This window comes from Scleropages formosus, chromosome 12, assembly GCF_900964775.1.
Source record: "Scleropages formosus chromosome 12, fSclFor1.1, whole genome shotgun sequence".
NCBI classification, from domain to species: domain Eukaryota; kingdom Metazoa; phylum Chordata; class Actinopteri; order Osteoglossiformes; family Osteoglossidae; genus Scleropages; species Scleropages formosus.
The window spans coordinates 14,723,967-14,747,237 of NC_041817.1; the positions used below are offsets into that span (position 1 = coordinate 14,723,967).

General features: G+C 40.7%; 1 protein-coding gene across 3 annotated transcripts in view; it reads left to right on the top strand.

Moving 5' to 3' along the window:
* The window catches only part of LOC108937710 (prolactin receptor-like), a 28,045-nt gene extending 11,910 nt beyond the window's left edge, over window positions 1-16,135 (top strand). For 2 of the 3 annotated variants that reach the window (XM_018757803.2, XM_018757822.2), the window contains exons 2-9: window positions 487-608; window positions 7,025-7,166; window positions 8,240-8,409; window positions 9,494-9,669; window positions 10,688-10,841; window positions 11,245-11,332; window positions 11,818-11,887; window positions 12,322-16,135. In XM_018757803.2, coding sequence (XP_018613319.1) covers window positions 506-608; window positions 7,025-7,166; window positions 8,240-8,409; window positions 9,494-9,669; window positions 10,688-10,841; window positions 11,245-11,332; window positions 11,818-11,887; window positions 12,322-13,050 — 1,632 coding nt within the window. In that variant the 5' untranslated portion in view covers window positions 487-505 and the 3' untranslated portion in view covers window positions 13,051-16,135. Of the gene's footprint in view, window positions 1-230; window positions 609-7,024; window positions 7,167-8,239; window positions 8,410-9,493; window positions 9,670-10,687; window positions 10,842-11,244; window positions 11,333-11,817; window positions 11,888-12,321 lie in introns of those variants that run through there. The other variant, XM_018757812.2, reaches the window with a different exon arrangement.
* Window positions 16,136-23,271: the final 7,136 nt, after the last annotated feature.

Sequence of the window (23,271 nt, forward strand, 5' to 3'; positions counted from 1 at the left end):
ATTAAAATAAACAAAAACATTCAGTGATGAAACCTTCACAAGTTAGGTAATGAAACTAGTACTCTGTCAATGGAGGTTCACTGTTTGTTGTGCCTTTTCTGTGTCCCAGAGACATGTTTACACATCGAGAAGTTTTTTTTTTTTTTTTCCATGTGAGAGGCGAGCCTAATAAGGTTTGGGGAAGGGATTGCTTGTCCTGTGATTTGTCCCATGACTGTTATGGATGCAGCACTTTTTTATCAGCTACTCTCCTCACACATAGAGACGCACAAAAAGACACTGATGAGCCCAGAATCTCTCCTTCTCCATTTTTAGTCTTCCTCCTCTGGGTTTTTTTTTTGAAGTGGAAATTTACGGAAAGCGCGCGTATTTTATGACAGCCGTTTTATATGTCTTTTTTCTGAAGAGAAACAAAGAGGTATAAGCACGGGTATGTAAGCAGCTTAACGCACTCTGCTTCACGGCGTGTTTCTGTGCCATTCGCAGGGCTCTGAGGGCGGCGAAGATGTGGAAGCTCCTGCTTCTGGTTCTGCCCTGGATCAGAATGGGGGTCACTGCACTCCCCCGCAATGCCCAGGACATCACCCACACTCTGAACGCCAAAGACGGCAAGTAAAGCTTGTTTGCTTTTCAATGGACTAATCTAACGGGAATGCACCGGTGAGCTGGTTAGCACCGATGAGACCGTTTCCTGGTGAGGGACATGCGAAAACCGAGGATAGTAATTCTCTTTAAGACTGTATTGTTGTGAAGGAATCTGTGAGAGTATTGCTCACACAAAAACTGTAAGCGATTTAAGAACGGACAAGGAAGTTCACTGTGCAGCCAGACTTGTCCTCGATTCTTTTGATTTATTAGCATGGGTTTGTGGAGCTAACAGGCTACTTTCAAGGGCTCCGTCTATTATTTTATTGATGAGGTTACAAGCCCGCTGAGAGACAATATGCTGCAGTGAGGAGAATGCTAGCTCACAATAGCCTCGCCAGTCTTAAAAGCAATGCTCAAAGCTAGTTTTGTAGCATTTCACAAAGTTAGGTCACTCTGTTCTTGAAAGTATGCTTAGCCTTATTCAAATAAAATCTTTAGAGGCTCTGGGGGACAGAAAACAAGGGCCTGATTGTATGGGGCTTGTCATTGAATTACCAGTGCTAAGTGGCTGGAGGCATAAGCTGTCCTGGCATTGTGAGATATGCCGAGACACGCCGAGACACACGGGAAACACACTGAGCATGAAGCGTGGATGGGTTGACCAACCATGACAGGGGATTCACAAATGGAGGCTTGTTTCTTGTTGCTTATTTCCATGTGGGGTTGCCGTTCAGATTTTTCCGTTTTCCTATTTTTTGTGTCCTTTATTACTGATGGTTTCATTGTGTTACATGAATCAGCAGCACCTCAACGTGGAACCCTGCAGTGACACTTGACTGGGCACTTTCCTGCCAGCAGAAAGAGAGAAGAAGAAGGAAAAAACAGATATACGTATCAGAATATACATTCACAAAAAGAATTTTATGTACCTCTTCTAAAATATGTTTAAAAGTTTAGAAAAAAAAAAACATTCATAACCAGGGCTGTGGAGTTCTTACACAAAACCTTCGACTCCGACTCCAGTAACCCAATAATTGCTTCCGACTCCACAGCACTGTTTATAACACACACGACGCTTGGCTACCCAGACAATACTGACTGAGCTCGTGACAGATGAACTCTTTGGCGGAAAACACTCTGTAGGTCTCTCTGATACACTCTATAACAGCTCTGTGCAGTACTACACAGAACAGTAGAAAAGGAACTCCAAGAAATAATGCTGTACTTTTTAACATTCTAAAACTATATTGTTGATACTGTTGAGTTGATTTAAAGTTTTAAATGCATTTTTGTTTAAAGGAAACGTTGATAATATAGCTGTAGTGAATCAATAAGGCAAAAAGACACAATTCATTAGCCTTTTTCTCCCCACCATCAGTCGAAAATGAATGCATATCAGTACTACATAGATATACATAACAATATAAATGGCATGTGAGACACATGCAGTACATGTAAAAAAGCTAGAGCAAGTTATGATAGGGCTGTGATAATGATTATGAAGTAAAAGTTTTCTTAGATGTTTACAGTATGGAAATCGGTCCTACAATATAAATTCTGTCTAATCTAATTAAAGGAATGGACTGATCCCTAAATTTTATTAGGTAATAAACTAGTTTTTACTAGTATTTACAAATAAATTTAAGCAAATAAAATACTTGCCTACTTGCTCTCTTTCCAGACCGGAAAAAAAATTAATACTATTAACAAAATAGCCAACTTTTTAAGGACCAAGCCATCCATTAATTGATTCTCCGTGCATCCTGTCATCCATCCATCTTAAGTAACTGCTTGTTCAGTACAGTGTCATGTGGTCCGAAAGCTATCTTGGAAGTGTGAGGCTGTATATACCCTGGATGGGATGCCACACAGTAGCATTTTTCAAAATTTGGGAAAAATCTGATCACAGTTCTGATACGTTTTTCCATGTAAGTTATTGTAGTAATTGCATGTAGTATTCTATAAACAGTAGAATTTTAAATGAGAGTATGAAAAGTCATTTTCCTGCTTACTGGAGGCTAAACTAGAACTCACATTTCAAAAGATGAAATGTAATAAAGACAGAGAAAGGAACCACACAATCTGTGAAGGGCAAAATTAATGTTCTCCGATGAATATAATGAAAAAATATAATATAACAAATTTGTTACACTCATGACTCTTGACGGAGGAGAAACAAGGATGTTTTGCATCTGTCATAGCAACAGAGTAACTGCAAGTGTCAAAGAGTCAGGCAAACATTTGTCCCTAACGTAACAGTGCATGTTTACTTACATTTAACAGGATGATTTGTTGGGTTTCTTTTACTGTTTCACTGCTCAGCTGGCATTTTTTATTTCATATGCTTAGGCAGTAAGTCTTTTTTGTAGAGGAACAAGAAATTTAATAAAGCAACAAGAAACAAAATTGAACAGCAGTACTGTTATCAGCAACTTGCGCAATCCCCAGCTTCTCATCGCATATCTCCAAACCTGAGGATGAGCTCTAACCATCCAAAACTGACATGTCCCAGATTTCATAGAAAGCAGATTCTGCGAAAGGGGACTTTATGCCATTTTACTGCTCCATGAAAAGCTCCTTGTTTTTTGCGTCCTAATCTGTAATAACATATTTGACCCATGTAAAAAAAAAAAAAAAAAAGGATGGTAATGCCTGCACTGATGTTTCAGAAAGATACTTTCAGAATAGTGTTTTTCATGTCATCTTGTATGACCTTGTAATCTACTGGAGCAATGAGGACCCAGTGAAAAATCGTTCCTACTCAAATTCCTGCTGCTGTTCAATTTTCCCTGGACTCCATATTTTTTGTGACATTCTGTCTTGGTTATGTTGCTCTCAGAATAAACTTGTGAAGCTGGCTTTCATTAGACATAGTACATTGTATATTGCACAGCCACGCGCTGTTGTCGGAGATGGATAAATACCAGGATGAAAAAACAGCTTCAGGTATGTTCATGGGATAGGTGAGTTTGGAAACAGACTTTGTATCACATAAAGTCTTCACTTAGAGCTTGAAGGAATACCAAGTTAAAATGAAAAATAAAGCCAGGGTGCTGCTATGTCAGTGGTTTCTTCATGCTACAGAGTGCACTCCATTTGAAGCTAGCTGTGATTGAATGGTGCCAGGTGTTCAAGCAACATGAAGCTGGGTAGTCAGCTCTGTGCAGGGCTGCATGGCCTGTACCTTAGTAGAGACATGGAGCAGGAGTTGGACCATAGTTGCTGGAACGTTTGCTGGAACAAGTCCACATGAAAAGATGAGGGTAATGAAGATCATTATCAGCAGTTAATGTATTTTTAACGGGGGGCGCGTTGGCGCAGGAGACTTGGCCAGGGCCTGCTCTCTGGTGGGTCTGGGGTTCGAGTCCTGCTTGGGGTGCCTTGTGACGGACTGGCGTCCCGACCGGGGTGTGTCCCCTCCCCCTCCAGCCTTGCACCCTGTGTTGCCGGGTTAGGCTCCAGCTCGCCGCGACCCCCCTGAGGACGAGCGGCTTCAGATGGTGTGTGTGTGTGTATAGTTTATTTTCAGGTTATAGACATAATTTAAAACTGGCAGCAGGCAGGGTGATTGGCATTTCTATCGAGTTGGAGATGGGTATGAACAGGAGAGTCCATGGAGGAGAATCGTAGAGCAGACAGTGAAATCAGGTCGATGGCAATAGCTGCCAGACACCAACGGAGCCATCATTTGCTCTAACCACTGAAATAGTGTCAGCCATGAATATTTTGTGTGAAATGTTTCATATATAGTTTGTGGCAGAGAGGAAACAGAAGCAAGCACAAGTGCGGTGATATAAGCTGGAAGTGTCTCAGGGGGTATTTCCAGAGGTACGAGAGGTGAACGTACAGCACATCAGGCAAACCACGAGAGCCAACCCAGCACGCATGACACACAGTGCACTAGGGCACTACAGCATGCAAAGAAGTAATCTCCACTCTAAAATGCTCAGGATCAAAATGAAAAATGCCTCTTACTGACTCCACGAGCAAGCACAAAGGACAGAAATCAGATTTTTTTTTTTTCTTCTCATATTGTCAGCAACATCCTGAGCGCTTTACAGTGAAGATTACTGAGGTTCACGCATGTCTGTTTGCCATTCGGTCTCCCAAGTGTAATTGTCTGTGCCGGTTATCCAGGGCAGAATGGGCTCTCCCCTTTGTCCTTGACTCAGGCCAACGAGAAATGAAAAGTGAGGAAAGCTAATGCTAATGTGCTACGCCTGTGTGAATGCTTCCCACAATCCCCTGGTGCAGGAGCTATAGTTGGGTGTCCTTAGAGTTGATCATGGCATACCGGGAGACAGGGCTGCAGACGCTGTCCAGGTGCTGAAGCGTTGATTTTGGGCTGTTGACTGCTCTTGTAGCAAGTAGCCAGAAGAAGCATATGCATTTCCAGGCTGCTAAAATCGACGTGTTTAACCCCAAGATCGAACAGCAAGAAAGGCTCACTGTTCTCGAAAGCCCTAAAGCCAGAGAAGGAAACTTCTGTTTCCTGTACACTTTTTAGCGGTTTGAGATGTTCTTTCCAACGTAATGGATTGTGGAATATTGTTCAGGAAATAGAAAAAAAAGATTTTCAATTCTCACCATTGTATGTTTTCTAAAACTCATACTGTAGAGGGAAAATAGAAAGGAAATCTAAAATTGCAGCCTTACAGTACACATGTTCTGTTTCACTGTAGAGAACTGACAAGTTTAATTCCACATTCAATAGAATAAAAAAGAGACTTTCCACAGGGGTGATTATTTTAGCGACTGCAAATACAGGATACAGTTTTACGCACACACACTGTCTGATACAGCTACACACACACACACACACACACACACACACACACACTGCTTGTCCTAAATGGGGTCCCAGCGAATCGGAGCCTTGCCCGGCAGTACGGGGCGCAGGGCTGGGGGTGGAAGGGACACACTGAGGATGAGACGCCAGTCCATCACAAGGCACCCCAAGCAGGACTCGAACCCCAGACTCACCAGAGGGCGGGACCCGACCAAGCCTGCTGCGCCACTGGGCCCCCCCCAGGGTACAACTAATGACTGCTTGTTAGGGCAAAATGATTAATAAGTAAAACAGGCAAAGTGAAAACATTTGTGTAAAACTGAAAAGTTTGTAGTTCAGTATAGAATACATTGCAGTTGTTTTTCAAGCTATATCTGCCCAGTGTTCAGCTGCAGGAACTAGAATGGCTCATGTCCAGACTGTGGCCTTGCAGCGTGTTGGGTACATTTCATTCTACAGAGATATTTGTAATCCGGTTTGACATTTTACGTATTGCACAGACCTCTTAAAGAGTGTCAGGGAGACCTACAGAGTGTTTAAGCAGGTATGCTTTGTGCATGCTCCTGGTGAAATTTACTAACTTGTATTGTTCAATAGTGTTGCTTGAAAATGTTTGCAGAGAATGATGTGCTGCACTTAACAGGAGTACGCATTTCATAATTACACAGGGTAACCACTTGTGCGCGTGATGGTATAGTACAGTGTTCGGAATATTAAAGTAATAGTAATAGTTAAAGAGCAAGTTAATTTAAGCATAAAATTCTATTTCACAGTTCACATTTTGGTCATAAATATTCAAAATATACTCAGCAGAACTACAAACAATTGGCTACTGTGTGAAAGAAGCGTGCCATTTCATACATTGATGTATCAAGTTATTGCGAAAACAATCTAGGCATGCCATAGTCTTCAGCTATTTGAAATAAGAATATTCTGTTTTATATATCCTCTTCATTTATTTTACAACATCTAACACCAGTTTTGGCATCGAAGAAATATAAACAGAATGCTATGAATTGGCATCTCAATGTTCGCTTCATGGGAAGATATGTTGTTACTATATGGTAGTTTGAAAACCAGGGTTTATTTGAGTTGGTCATGTCCTGGAGGGTTCTGAAAGATTTAATCTTTGGTCTTATTCAAGATCAAATTTATGTAAAGCCTGCTGGTGTCCCGTTAACTAAAAAAGAACAAAATAGATGTGTTTACAAAACTGATGTGTGTAGCAACAGTGGGTTCGTTTGTTCTACGACTTGCATAATGTTCTTGCGCGCCATAGCCTGCTCGATGCTGTTCTCCATGTCACATGGAAGGCCTGAGCTGAACTGACTGCTTCTCATAAGGAATGTGTAATCCAGCTACTGAAATAACCATGCCATATTAGCAACATTTTCTTCATTAGGCCATATTACTACAGAGCCCATAAATCCAGCATCCACCCACCCACCCCCGTCCATAAACATTGTTGGAAGGATTAGTGGGTGAAAATTGGCAACTGCGTTTTATGGGCAATCTTGCACCTCTCAGGGATTATTACAATGGTTAACATATTATAGGCCTTTCATTTACAGTCGGAATAGTGATGAAAGCGGCTGATAACAAGATAAACTAATCTATAAATCCGTAACTTGTTGATTGTTTTCACAGATGTGTCTTCACCACCCCCCAGGCCCCAAATCCACTACTGCCGCTCACCCAACATGGAGACTTTTACCTGCTGGTGGCGTTTCCCTGACAACCCTTTGCTGGGCAACGGCAACGTCACCTATGTGCTGACCTATGCTGTGGGGTAAGACAGCCAGAGGAAAAAGAAGGCGAACGGGTCGTTCTGTGTATCTGTACTGGAACCGAAATGTGGCCTTCTACCCTGTGGTTTAGACAGCAGGAGTCAGAGTTGTCAGAAAAGCCCAACCTGTAGGTATATAATCTGTGACTCATTCTGACAGTTGGAGATGATAGCTTGTGCTCCCTGTGAGAATGCAGTGGCTTCAGGTTACATTCTGTAATTCCTATTTAGCAAACACTGGCGCTAATGTACTTTTGATCCTGTTTATCAAACAGAGGCACTATACACATTACATCTATTTTCAGAGATCTTCTGTTAGGCACAGAAACATATTTTGTTGCATGTCTGTGGCTAAGCTTATTTACTTATGGCTGGTGGAGGATAGGGTGGCTTATAGGTGTTTCGGAATCATGTAAATTGTGTTATTAGTCAGCCACGATGACGTGTAATGTCTGAAAAGTAACCATACATTAACTGACCTTCAATGATAACTGGTTTAAAGAAAAAAAATGAGCAGGTGAAATTACTCTAATTGTATCTGTCAGTATTCTTAAACTGCAAACTGAGCCAGTTATTCAGAGGAAGTAATATGGTGAGTGTATTCCTCTGTATGGGGATCTTTGAACACAAGCCTGAGTATTTTTTCATTCTTTTGAAAAGCTCAGCGCTGGATTATGCTCTTAAGAGGCTTGTGGAGGAAATTAGATACATAAATCTTCCAAATTGCTTATGCTTCTAGTTTACTTGGACTGTTAGTTCGACTCTCGTTTCTGTGCGGTTGTCAGCGATCTGAGCTCCGCTAGATGTATTTGCATACCTCGTGAGGCACAACGCTAGACTTGTTCTTACTGTGTGCCTCTGAGTGCTCTGAGAGGTTCTTGCTTTCCCCTGCGTATCATTCTTTGTCCTGAATTCAACCTCGCATTTAGTTGTCCCCACATTCTTCTATTTCCTCTGTTCCGTGTTTCTCACTCCTCTTTGCAGATGATCCTCTCCGTGTTCTTTCTCGGAGCGGTATCCTCCTTGGTGAGCTGTGTCTGAGTACCCTCTGCTCTGTTCTCTCTCCTGTGCTCCAGGAAGGGGTCAAAGCAGGAGTGTCCAGACTATACGACAGGGGGGCCCAACAGCTGCTACTTTGACAGCCAGCACACGCAGGTGTGGGAGGTCTACTGTATGAACGTGACAGCGATCAGTGCACGTGGCAACCAGACATCGGAGGAGCACTGTCTGGATGTAGCTGAAATCGGTACGTGTCGCATCTGAGAGCGAATCAAAGCATGAAAGCTTTTGTAGGTTGTTCACAGAAAGAAACCCAACAGAACAATTTAGATACAGCAACAAAGCACAAAATAGCATGATTTTATCAGTTTACTGAAAATGCTGTAGATTTGTAGAGCAGTGTCAGTTAAGTCTTCGTCCCTGCATGAAAAAACTGAGTATGGCTTTTGGAAGATCTTGTAGGTTAGGAAAGTAGAGAAAGTGCTGTTGAGTTGAATTTGACATACAGTAACTGCTCACGTGGTTTTCATGGCAACGGAGGTTACGGGGGTTGTTTACCATTGTCTTTTTCCATGCAGGTCTTTGGATCACAAACACACGAAGGACGCTCAAACTTTGCACACCCCGAGCCATATTTAAACCTATGTCTGAACATGCAGCTCAGGTGTAATGAGGCTCCAGCATTACCTGCTGTGCCACTGTCCTGGAAGATTGCAAATCACTCCATAAAAATAAAAGACCTGTGAAATGTGGAATTCTGCAGGTTCAGATAAAAGCAATACAATTTCTAGCAAAGCTAGGAGGTGATAATAAAGAATATTCTATAGTCGATTATCAACAAAGGGCAAATCAATGTATTCATACAGTCTAGTGTGAACATCATGAACATGACTCAAGATGGTCAGTACACACCAAAAGAAACAGGTTACAGTAGTATGAGGAAGAAAGTGATTCCATTTGAAAGTATTTTTGAGGTCTAGGAATCTTGGAGATACTTTTGAAGAGAAGCTCATATTAATCTCTTATTAAAAATAAGTTGATATTGGATAAAGCTTGTTTGCTATGAGATACTGGTTGTTTCGTATTCTTCATTGCAACTTATCTTTTGTTTGTTTTTTGGTTTCTCTTACATTTGCGTGTTCCATTTTTCATGTATTTTTGGTTTCTCATACACTTGTGTTGTTGAACATTTGCTTGAAAATTTACATTTTTGGAAATTTCTGTTTTTTTTCCTTTGGTCCCTAATGGTCTTTTTAGAACTAGTTTTTCACATGTTCCATCATCTGATTTTATGTGCTCTGCTTTCTAATGGCCACGCTCTTTATCCACAGTGGAGACAGACCCACCATTGAACCTCACCTACCAGCTGATGAGCAACTCGGAGGAGTCAGGGTCCACTGTCGTGGTGTCTTGGCAGTACCCCTTGACTGTGGATGTACAGATGGGCTGGGTCACGCTTATCTATGAGCTGCAGTTCAGACGCAAGTCTGAACCCCACAACTGGAAGGTTCTGTGTCAGTTCTTCGTTGTATACGTCTCACCTCTGGGCTCTGTGATCTACAATACACGCTTATTCACAGTTCATCTGCTTACGTGGGTAGTAGTGCATCTATTGTGGGCCTCCTCGGCAGCACATCAGCCCCCATAGGACTTTTGGGTGGAACTGGGCGAATAGAGTGTTGCTTTATCGGTTTGTACCTGTACAGTCAAAAGAAGCAGGAGACTCAGTCAGGAGGAATAAGAATTTAATAATTGGCTTGTGAGAAGAAGTGTAAAAATTCAACCAAAAAAAAATCTTATCTGCGTAATTACGTATGTTGCTTGTTCAAGGGGCAGCTGGTAGCGTAGTGGTTACAGCTGCTGTCTTTGGACCCACGGGTTCAGTTCCCACCTCCAGCTGTAGCACCCTTGAGCAAGGTACTTACCGTAAATTGCTCCAGTAAAACATCCAAGCTGTAGAAATGGGTAAATAATTGTAAACATCTTAATGTTGTAAGTTGCTTTGGGGAGAAGCATCAGCTACATGAATGAATGTTCTACTTGTTTAACAGTGTGGTGCACCTTTGTTACATTGTGTTTGCTTAATCGATATGACATTGGTCTATCGGTGTTATTTACTGTAGGCTACCTGTGAAACATTTTGCTTCCTATATTTGTGTATCATTCTGTTTCATGGATGTATGTTTGTTCTCTGTATAATTGTATAGCTGTGTAATTTGTTTGCTCTATTTGTGCAATGTGTTCTTTTGTATTTGTATTGTGGATTGTACATGTGTAACGTTGAGTTTAGTGTGTGTATATTAGTCCTATTAATTGCACCTCTGTGGCACTCTTTTGTGTATTTGTATTCGTTCTGTTTGTTGTAGCTGTGTAACACTGGTTAGTGTGTCTCTTTTGTTCTACTTATTGTACCCGGGTAACGTTATGTTTAGCATATCTGTGTAACCTTTCTTGGGTTTAACATGCCTGCATAGCAGTCGGTGTGTATCTGTTTAACTGGTGTGTTGTTGTGCTGCCACCTGCAGGTGAAGGGAGGACTGCGTGAGCCCCATCTCGAGCTACTGGATCTTCCAGTGGGGAGCTATGTAGTGAGGGTGCGCTGCAAGTCCCGCAATGCTGGACTGTGGAGCAAGTGGAGCTCTCCGTTGACTGTCGACATCCCGGCCAAACAGGGCATAGGTACGTGCCTTTCGCTGTCGGTAACCCACCTAGACAGGTGCCACTACAATCCCCCTGCTGCTGACTCTACTCCTGGGACGATAAAGGCACACCTCCTTCACATTCAGCATGCTCTACAACAGATATAAGTACATCCAGGCAGCCATAAGGTATCCCCTTTCACTTTCAGTCAACATGATGGTAAAGGAATGTTGATATTGACAACAGGCTAAACCATCGACTGGGATATGTCCCCCAGTGACATTCTAGACACAGGGTTTTTCTTATGAAAAGAAAGTAAATATGAAATGCTTCTTTTAAATAAAGCAATGGTCTAAGGACTTTCATACTGGGAATGGACTTTGGCACTTTGGTCTTCAATTACTGTAGTGTTTGAACTGCTGTGTCTCTGCGATTGTTCTAGACAAGACACTGGCTGTGATCCTGGTGACAGGGGTTAGCATGATGACCTTCCTCATTATTGGCTTTGGAGTCATTCCACAGAGCAAGAGGTAAAATGTGTGGACTGTACATACAAAGACCAACACAAATACACAGAAAGACATGCACACAATGTACACTGTGTTTCAGCACGAGGCGTGACACGGGGCCTTCTCAAATTCCATAGGATTTCCTGGCCTGCAGTCGTTCTGCCCTCCAGCTGTTGGGAACAGTCTGATTATTTATAAAGGCAGAGTTTCCACACAATCATATGTTTCATAAGAATCAAGTTGACTACTTCTGTCTTTTATGATTAATTCCAAAAAGTAGATTATTCAGTGCAAATATATTTAAATATAAATCACATACTTAATTTCAAAGTATAATTAGGATAAAAAAAAACATACTAATTAGAAGAAAAATACTTGGTGAGTGCATTTGTGTGTGAGACTGTGCATGCACACGGCGCATGCTGTAGAGAATTCTGAAATAGAGCGAGAAGGACTGTGTTGACATTATATTTAAAGCTCCTCTTTGACTTCCACTATCTCTTCAGGTTGAAAGCCTTGCTCCTGCCTCCTGTTCCTAAGCCACGGATCAGGGGCATTGATTCTACACTCCTCAAGGTCTGGATAATCTCTTTTCATCTTCCAAACCATATGAATGCAGACCATTTAAAACTAGTTGTTAATTCTGCTGTTTGTCAAATTAGCTTTATTAATTTTCCCACAACTGTACTTTCTCTATTTAGTAGGAGAGAAGCATAACTGTCCTTCTTCAGCAAAACACATTTTTAGGTGATGCCGAAATAATTTAAGTATTGGCGTGACATTAACATTTGTAGAGAGGTTCAGAGTTCCTTTGTAACGATGAATGAAGAAAATTTCCCTGTGAAACACAAAGACCTTTATATTATACAAGTGTGTGAAATAACAGCTTAGTTGTTTTTATTCTCAGTACAACAATTACTTGGAGGTTTTTAGACGCTTATAGAAGAAAAGCATAAATAAGTTACTTGGGGCCTCTTCCATCTGCTTTTGTCTTATACCTGTCTCTTCAGAGTGGAAAAGTAGAGGAAATCAACCGTTTATTCAGCTCCTTCCATGGATACACAACTCCGCAGTACAGTGAGGAGGTCTTGCTCCAGGTCAGCATGGATGAAGGGCTCTCCTTTAAGGAGAATTCAATGGCCCAGTCAAAGAAGATGGAAGGAGAACCCCCACCTAGTATCAACGGACCTGGCTGCCCGAGGGGGCAGCAGCCTATGCAGACCTTGGTGGGGCCCACATGCTATAGCCAGGCCTTGGCTCCTTACTGGCAAGCATCCACACATGGCCAGGAAGACTCTTCTGCTCTGAGTCCAACAGCGATGCCCACATTGGCACAGCCTGACCCCAGCATCTTACACTCAGAACTGCTCACTTTTCCGGCTCTGGGCTACAGCATGATTCTCAGTCCTGCCCCTGTTCAGCAAATCAACCAAGACTTCTACACCTGTGTGAATGGAATTAATGCCAGAGGGGCTGTGCACCTAGTTCCATGCCTACCAGACCATTCCAAACAAAGCCCTTACTCCCAGATAGGGGGTGCAGCTGATTCTGCCAAAAAGGGGTTGACGGAGAGAAGCATCCAGCTAACCAGCACAAGTGGGCAGGGGGAACCGGTGGCAAATGTGGTGACAGCTGGACCTGGGAGCGTTGCTGTCGGGACGGCATTTGATTCATACGCAACCTTGGATGATCTGAGGCTTCATAATGAGCAGTGTGTGGGCATGGCCTCCAGCCAGTGAGAATCACATGCCCCCACTTTGGCCATACCCAGGTTCACTCAAAGCCATGCGTGGGAGTGGCCCAGTTCAAAGAACACTATTTAGGGTACATGCTAGTCATTTCTGGGCACTGTGGTTTTCTGTGCTCAGGCCAAGATAAACTCTGTGTGCCTCAACTGTCAGTTGTCACTGTGAGGATGTAGCACAAGTTTTAGTGGACTGAGGTGTAAGCACATCTATATACAGTAAATAGAAAGAAATAATTTTCATTATATAACACGTGACTTCGTTGCGCAGTTTCCTGATTTCGGATGCTATTTGCAGAGTCATCACATGTAGGATCTCCTCAGATCTGGGACAGCAGTGGCTTCACTGCCCATGATGTCTTTGTCCTACTGGTCTATGTCCATATTTTTGCCAAATGACTATGACACTGATGCTGTGACAATCAAGAATCTCTTTTCGAAGCACTGCAAATGAAAGACTCTTTGATTCATCTCCTGCATAGAGGACAAGGATTTAATTATAATTCAGTATAGGCTTCTATCTTCAGTTCTACAGCTCACTGGAATTTAAAATATGGACGGCGTGTATCACGTAAATCCTAATGAAGAATTAAAAAATGTTATATAAGAGCAATTTGTATTCCTCATGAGCCATTCCTGAAAGAAAGAAAGAAAGAAAAATATTTTTGAAAAAAAAACATTTTAAATGATTGAGTAGAAAGATGTTTGTAGAACACCTTGTTCTACACAGCTCAGTGAATTGGGAGAGATAGCACACAGGTGACAGTCACTTAATGCAGGTACAATAAAGTTAAATAAAACTCCTTGAAATGCAGGTGTTTCCTGATAGCAGCTAAGCACTGATTTCGAGAACAAACTGAACAAATCCCACCTGACTTGTAAAACTACTGGACTGGTAATGCTGGATTGAATTCATATTCACATTAAAAAGTAGAGCATAGACGGTATTTTTAAGCAGTCTGACATTATATTAATGAGGAAATCCAGTTCCAACAATGGGAGCTACTACTGAGAGTATGCAACCAGGCTATATGTCAAGTGGAACAAAGATCAGGCAGCATATATAACCTTATATAGTGGTTCTACATCCACGGATTTCACTTTGTATAAATCTGAGATGTACTTCTCAGTATGTGTTGAACTTTCCAATTCCCTTTCTCTGCTCTTAAAAATGTAATCGTGTGTAGTTCTTATAGTCGTCACCTTGTGCTTGACACGTGTCAGTATGATCACCAGTGCGTAATTCTGAGTTCACACTTCTTGTTTAAGAAACACACTTCAACTATGCTTACCTGTGACTAAATGTCTTGTCAAAAGTGTTCCTACGTTCAGAAGAATGCGTAGCTGTTGTGAGTCAATAATATGGGGTAGAGAGACCCTCTATTTTGGATAAGTCTGGTCATTGACCTGTAAGCGGTGAACTTAGTTTAAAACCATAAAACGATTTAAAAATGATCAACCACTTGGTATGCATGCGATGGAACAGATAATTCTGTGGCCAGAGGGTTTCAAGCATATCTCCTGGCTACGACACAGTGGCTGTACCTGTGAGAAACGTACCTAGCCTGTCCACTGTCAGCTATATATATATATATATATATAAAAATATATATATATCTATACACATGCAGAACCCTCTCTATAGGTATGTAAAAGAAGGAAAATCCAAGTTGTTCTTGACAATTCACCAGTCTCCACCATTTGTACTGCACCATTTTCTGAATGTTGCTTAATATGCATTTAAATATGTATTTATATTAAAATACAGTGTATATTTTTATCAAGGTAATAAATGCTCACAGATCTTTTTTATTTTTTCTCTATTACATCAAAGTAGCATAACTAAATGATGGATAGGTGCCTTTGTATGTATGAATGTAAGAGGTTTTGGACAAGTGAAGAATATGTAACTGAACACGCCACTCTAGTGTATAAATTTAATATTCCAAGCATTTTTTGCAGTCTGGGGTTCTTCCTCGATACGTAATACCTCTTGTTTCCAGTGAAACATTGTTCCGGGGTTTAATTACAGTCTGTGACTTTTTTTGAAGAAAAAAATATGACTGTTTAATCAAAAGAACTCATTGACAGAACGTAATCAAGGGTCTAATTACAGATTACATACAGATTACATAATGAAGTGTGTAATTACTTAATATGCTTTCAGAATTAAACTAAATGAATGAAGAGCTCCATGTGCTTATGCTCAGGATGCGAGAGGATGTTAATACTAAGTTCATCTGCTTGGATGCTATTAGACAGCCACACGATGCCACTGTCTTGTGTTTTTTTCACTCGCACAGTAAGTACTGCACTGTGCCCCTATTGTGTCTGTACAGGCTGTCAGTGCTGCTTTACCTTATGCTGTCTTGCTGCCTAGAAGTGTCCGTCCATCTGTCTGTCCGTCTGTCTGTCTGTGCCTTATTTGTGCTGGCTTCTCCTGTCTGTATATTCCACAGCCCTGCCCTGCAGCGGGACACCTCCTCCTCTAGACGCCCTCAGCGACTGCTGTCATTTTTGTTTTTTTGGCTCAGGACTAAACGTACGACTCCCGAACTCCGATTTCGCCATGCCGAAATCGTAACGTGCACTGCACCAAACTACTGTGGACTTGTACAAGAGAGACAGCCCGTTCTGCGTGTTATTGTGCATTACATGTAAAGTTCTCATGAAATGTCACCCCTCCTTTACAGTCACCAAGGGCAACCTAAGGACTTTAGTCTGAAACAGACGAGGCATCACGAACTGACCCGCTCAAGAGAATTTACAGAAAACATACATGTAGCTTTTAATGAGAGAGTGAGTTTGCAAGTCCGCATGAACACAAAACAGAGCTCTACAGGGAGTAGTCTAAGTGTAGACAGGTGGTCTTTACAGGACAGAATGGGCTCTCTCCCTCCTTTTCCTAAGCTTCTCCTACAAGTCTGAAGTTCGTATAGACAAGGGTGAATGTAAAGCTAGTTGTTAACAAAGCTACTGTATATGTGTATTGTGTGATGTAAGATTGACACATATTCTGTGTTAAGCTCCTTCACCTGCTGGAAGCACTTTTTCACATAGCGAATAAATCCCAGTGTTGGACTGCAGATGTCTGGGCTGTTTTTATCATCAACACAAAAACTGTACAAATATGAAAGTACGGGAACACAAATATATTTTGGTAGTGAACTGTTCAAAAATTGTAACTGGATTAACATTTTGAAAATGCTGACAAACCAATACAAGAACCCGGGAACCTTGTTTTGGCCAAAGTTTTCCCGGTGATGCTTGGTACCTTAGCATGTTTGGGCTCTGAATAATTTTTATACTGTTATGTTTGGAATCAAGACTTGTGTGAAATAAATGTTCATTTCACTCTTTGGGTGGAAGAATAAGTTTTGGCTTAATTACTTCAGATATTAAAAAATGTTTTGAAACCTAAAACAGAGAAATACATCCAGACCAAAATATCATGAGTTCAGTATTTTTCTAATATTTTGATAGATGGAATATTTTGACTGAAGAAACAGAAGTCAAAGTGAGCAAAAGAATGAAGAAAGCGACAGTAAGTAATGATCTACAAAACACTACTTTTTTAATGAACGGAAATGACAGCCGAATGAACGCCAAGCGGGTCAATAGCACCCGTGCGTTGAGTTATCACACTGTCCTGGGTCACCATGAGTTAGATGTCTTCATGGTCTCTCTCCATCACACCGTAATGTAACAAGGCAAGCCGTAGCTAAAATGACATGTTCACAAATACATTCAGCAGTTACGTTTGCTCCTCGAGAGTGGAACGATGAAGCCAGAGCTACTGCGCTTTGGGTATGGTGCGAGGCGAATAAAATCTGCAGAGCTTTTCGCAGAAGCAATAAAAATTTGAGATTTTTTTTGGCCTACACGTCACCTGTTCTTCATATTGCGGCCCTCACTTCTAGGAGACTGCGGGGAACACGCAGTTTTCCGCTGCTTTTCCTGAGAGTAAGAGACCATGTTTACCGGGCAAAACGTACAGCAGCTAGAATGAGTGACACTTTCAAACAATCACTGATACTGTAGGAAAGTAAAGTCTATAGAACCTGTACGCTGGCCTGTTCCCTGAAAAGTACAAGCCATCCCGTGCTGTGGGTCACATTTACTTATTTTTTCACACATTGCCGGCTGTAACATAAGGCCAGCCGGATCAGGGTTCTCGGTGGTAGACGAGCTCATTGTCGTATGAAGCACTGACTTTGGAATTTTCAAAGGTATGAACACTTATTTAAAGATGCATTTGTTTAAACATATATTTTCTTAATGTTTTTTTTCCTAAGGTTTCTGTCAATGTTGGAGTCACAACTGTTTATGTGTCAGAACAATAGATGGCAGTAAAGCAAAATACAGTTCAGCATTTTACAGTTTTATATTTATTGTAGGGAGGTGTGGCTTTGGCCTGTGCCTGCTCTCTAGTGGGTCTGGGGTTCGAGTCCCACTTGGGGTGCCTTGTGTGTGATGGACTGGCGTCCCGTCCTGGTTGTGTCCCCTCCCCCTCTAGCCTTGCGCCCTGTGTTTGTTGCTGGGTTAGGCTCCGGATCGTCACGACCCCGCTCCGGACAAGCAGTTTCTGGCAATGTGCGTGTGTGTGTGTTTGTTTATTGTAATTCTGTCTGAGGTTTTTGCAGAGGCTACACAGCACATAAACTGCTAAGCGTCTGTATTACTAAGCTTATATTAAAAGTGGCAAAAGGATAACTTTGGAGTTATGAACAAGCTTTAAGGAGCCACTGTACAACTTTTACCAGGTTTCACTAGTTGTGTCGGCATGATATTTTAGGCACAATAAAAAAGCAAGTTACGAAAAGCAGCAGATGAGTGCAATCAGCTCTCTGATTTTATATTTCTTCATCAGTGCAGCCGGGACTACTGTAATGTTTATAAAAATGCACAATGGTTACACATAAACCCTAACTATATATCTACTGCTCTCTACAATAGCAGTTTATCTATGTATCTGATGTGATGAGCTCATTCCTTTTTTCACAAGATAGCAAAATAAACTGACTAAAAATTAACCCAGGCTCCACGAATAATGCTAACTAAGCGAAAGGTTAAGAACATTATCAAAATATAGTTGCGATATAATTCTCTGTGAAGGTAATCAAGTTTCGGTGCAATAAACTGTGCACAATATTTATGTTTACATTTATTCACTTAACAGACACTTTTCTCAGAGAACAATATAAAAAGTGCATTATAGCAACAGAAAGAGAGATTTGCATGCAGACACATTTTTTCATCAGTTTATTTCTGGATGTTTCTGGGGGATGGTTAAGATTCTTAAAGAGGTCCATGGCCTAGAAAATGTTAAGAACCTCAGTCTGAAAGCTATTAAACGCACATTTATGTCACTTGTAATTAAAATGCTTTTTGTCATGTGCATTATTTTCTTAAGGTGAAGTACTCTGGAAAGGAAGCAATCGCATGCGCACATTTTCATTCGCGCATTCAAACAGAATTTCAAAGTGCATCCAAACAGTGTTTTTGATTTTCAGGAAGAAACAGGACTAACTGAAGGAATTTTAACTGAGTTTTGAACTGATTTAAACAACATACTGAACACAATATAGCTATGCTATCAGGGCAAGCGGTTTCAGCCAGTGTGTGTGTGTGTCTATGTTACTTAATTCTCCAGCAATCCTACAATGTTTGAATTTTTTTTTCCTTAAAAAAAAAGCTTGACATGTTAACTACCTCCTAGAAACTCAAATTGGGGTTGAATTGAAGGAGTCATGTTGAGAGAACATACCTTATGGAACAGACATTGTATTTTCAAATCATATTTTGTATTCAAAGAAAAAAAATCTAATCTGGACAATATTCAGCAATCTAACTCAGATATTTCTCAGGTACTGGGAGAAACTAAAAACTCACACGTGTGAGTGATTGCTGGATATCGGCAATGTGCAGTGGAGCTGGAGCGCCTCTGCCTAATTCACCATTGTCAGCAAGAACCCATTTCACAATTTAATAGTCTGAATGCCTTTTCAAGCTGCACATGGCATAGTTCAAACTTCTTTCTCTCTGACTCAGTCTCAAAGGTTATTAAAACAATAAGTTCTCATGATCTCTCACAATTCAACAAAGTATAACTTTAAAAAAATGAACAGCGTAGTTTTTTGTCCTTTTTACTCTTAAATACCATCCTTCTAAAGCTGGTACACGAAGATGCCCCTTCACCAAATCCATCTCAGGATCTCAGGGAGTGGTGATCAGCCAGGAAGGTGTGTCCTGCAGTTAGTTTTTCCACAACCCTTTAAACAAAGTCCTGAAATGACACTGTATTTTCACCAAAAAAAAAAAAAAAAAAAAAATCAAAACCTCACACTGCATTCACCAAACCTCAGACTTCATGCAAAACCAGACTCAAAATCATATTAATTTTGCTCAAAAACAAACCTTGCTTTTAGATCACGCACACACAGCCATCCAGTACATAAGCAATCCTGCATACTGACTGCAAAAAAGTTCAAGAAACTGAAAACACTATTATCAAGGGTATTTATGAATGAGTAACCAGAAAACCTTTATATGTTTTTTTTTTTTTTAAGTTAAAACACTATACCCATGTTGCATTCTGGACACTGCTGTAATCTAGAAAAATTATCTAAGTGCACAAGGAGTTCAACAGCAAGAAAATTATTTTCAAATGGGCAGCTCAGTTTCTACACATACTGTAAAAAAAATAAAAAAAAAAAAAAAAAAAACAAAATTTAAAAATCTAAAGAAAAATGGCAAAGAGAGGTATTGAAGTCATAAGTCATGGGCATATTTATTCTGCCTCAGCATCCATCCCATCTCTGGGCTGGGTCAAACCAGAGGACTTCATCGACTTCAAAGGCAATGTTTCTGCTGGCCAGACAGAGTGGTAAGTTAGTGTACCGCCTTGTGTGCCGAACCACCTCGGGTTCAACTCCACAGCTATGTGTCTCCAGACTGACTCCAAAGTCTGTACATTTTCCTGGTGGCAGGGATTTTGCTCACATTCCCTCCACCAGAATGCTGAGGAAAATCCCTAGGTGGGGTTGAAGACTGGAGCAGGGTGGAAGGAAGACACTGGAAGACTGCGGGCTGTCGCCGACTCTTTCCGAGTTCACCTGAACAGCTCCTGATACGCTACGTGGCGTCACGTGCTCACGGCTGCCCTAAACAAAGTAGTGGTAGATATTGAACCTATTCATTATTTGAAAAATTATGTTGTTGACTGCGAGAAAAAGTTGAATATATGAGAACGGAGGCTATACTATAAATATTTCTGTTCTATAAACTTGTCATCTCGAGGTTTTTTTCCAGAATGAATGTGTTGAAACTAATGTGCTAAATCTGTATCACACAGGAGTTATAAATTAAACAAAGCAACAAACACAATGACCAGGGCTGTGGATTTGGTACATAAAACCTTCTACTCCGACTCTAGTAAACCAGTAATTGCTTCCGATTCCACAGCACTGGTCAAAAGTTGCACATTATTTTGGGGGTCAATTATCTGGCAAATATAGGCCTAAACCTATATTACACCTTTAATTTTTGGGAGTTGATTTATACGCCGGCATAAGCGGTACATTTACTCACAGTCGGAACATTCTTACCTAACCCGACTCCAGTAACCCAATAATTGCTTCTAACTGCACAGCACTGCATTCAACTACACGTTTTTTAAATTTATTTTGCGCCAACAGGTTTTGGGAGACAAATGATGACACTGACACCCTACACACACTGCGTTTGACAGTCAGCATAATTCACACACCTCATGTACAGTATTATTACTAACCATTACTTACTGTAGCTGATGCCTTTGACCAAAGCAACTTCAACATTTAGCTTTGCATACTGAACTATTTATAATTATTTAGCTTTATATACAGCTGGGTAATTCTTATTGCTGTAACCTGGATTAAGTACTTTGATCAACGACACTAACTATTGGAAGAGCTGCATTTCAATTCGTGTCCGTTGAGTGCAAGGCTACAGCTCAAGTCAAGTCAAGTGGGTTTTTATTGTCATTCCTCTATATAGCTTGCATACAGTGGAACAAGATGTTGCTTCTCCACGGACCATGGTGCAACACAGAACAGTACGCACGACTACATAAAGTGCAAATACACAACAGTGTGAGACAAGTGCAGGACAATAAACATACAGAACAGAACAGTAGATACACAGGACAATAAATACACAGGACATGGGCTGTAAACTGTAGTGTAGCAACAATAAGTCTTAAGTGGGAGCAAGAATGAGTTCCATAATAAAGTCAAGTCTTGAAAAACTCAAAGTCAGTAAAACTCAAGTCACTGTCCTACCTGCTGCCCACAGCTGTAGGAAGAGAACTTACCAAGACTGTTAGACCCCACACTTTTGAATCCACCATCAGCCACTGTGAGAGATTTTGCAAGTGCTGACAACCTTCAAACATGTTCAACAAATCACTGTTCTGGAACAGGTGGCTTCCTGACCTCATGCAGAGCAGACTAGTCCTCTAAAGGGAGTTTCTATATTTGTGCACATACAAGTCTATCTGAAGAAGAAGATAGGAACTATCAGCTACCAAAACATCATGACAGAAACCAGACCCTGAAAACAGCATATCACACCTGGAAGTATTCACAAGGAAACTTGGAAAAGCAGCGGAAGTCCAGCACCTTGGCAACGGAAGCACCGGTGCCTCACATCAATTGTTGGGGCTACAATGTGGCTGTGGCTCGGAGTGTTCTCTGTGGCTTTCTGTGCGTTTCCTCCCACCGCCCACGTGTTTAAGGTAAACTCAAGACTCTGAATTTCCTGCGAGTGACCTGACACCCATCCACTGTGTATCTCACCTTGTGACATGTACTCTCTGGGACTGGCTCCATATTCACAAGCTCATGCTGTGCTTTGACAGTGACATATCTACATACATTCAGAGAATACAAAAAGGGATAAAAAAAAATAAAATATGTATTCATGATGAAGCAAGAAGGCTCAAGGGAAGTACTTGACATGAGTCAACTGTCAGTCTTACAACTTCTTCTTATATTACTCTTGTATTTCTTGTATAATTCTGTCAAGCAAAGTGATAAACACATCTTTCACCTCTGTCTTAATACTCTCACCCTGTTTTTATTTCTTTAGCTAATACATGTGTTCTATTCACCTGCGCTTATGTGAACAAAGTATGGGGGTTTTGCTGACAGCCCTTGTGTTTCAGTTAGAACTTGTACAAATTGTGCACTTAAGACAACTGCAACCTTAGGATCGTAACTGAAATACGTGAAACAAAGAGCATTCTGACCGGAGCAATTTAGCACAAGTACTTTTCCATCGTGTATTCTGCTCACGGACAGGTAGCACTACACCTCATCTTACATTTATGAAGTGGGTTGGGGTTAGGGAGTATTTTTCGTAACAATTAACTTTAAGGCTCTATAATAGGCTGCAACTGTGAAAACCCAGAAAAAGTATCAAAAGAAAATCACACAGACTGTCAGTGTTGAGTGTTTTTCAACATGCTACCTTGAAGAAGCACAGTGAATGTGAAGAAAAAAGTACAATACATGGCAATATAAGGAGCAGTATACATTTAATTATTACATTATTCTTAGCAAAAATCTAATGCATATGTTGGGATGCAGGAAAAAACAAAACCAAATTAAGTCCATTCTACTCACTTTGGGGGGGGGGTGTATGACGTATACTGTATAAACAAAATTAATCTCTTAATTCTTGATAAACTAAAGAAATTAAATAACACCAGGAGTATTTGTTATCGCAACGCATGAAATGCTAATTAAAATTTAATCCAAATTTAAGTTCTTCTTGTCACACACAATCTGGTCTGGAGCAATTGGAAAGGAAGACACCTTGAAAAGATATATATATATATATATATATATATATATATATAATGTGTTTAAAAGTAACTTAAGGGGTTATTAAGCCGCTTCCTTATGATGCAAAATGTGCGGTGTTTAAACTATAGACCAAAAAAATTAGGTCATTCCCCAGTAAGGAAGCACAAATAAATATAAAATAATAATGTACGCTGTCACTCACTGACTGACTCTGTGTGTTGAAAAAGATTACGGCTATTTTTGCTTAGCCTGTCTTTTTCGCTGAATTTTTCTATTAATAATATATTTTTAAAGAATGCAGAAACAAATTTTGGTACCCAGGAAACGTCTAATTAAATTCTAGCAAAATCCACAAAATCATGAGCACC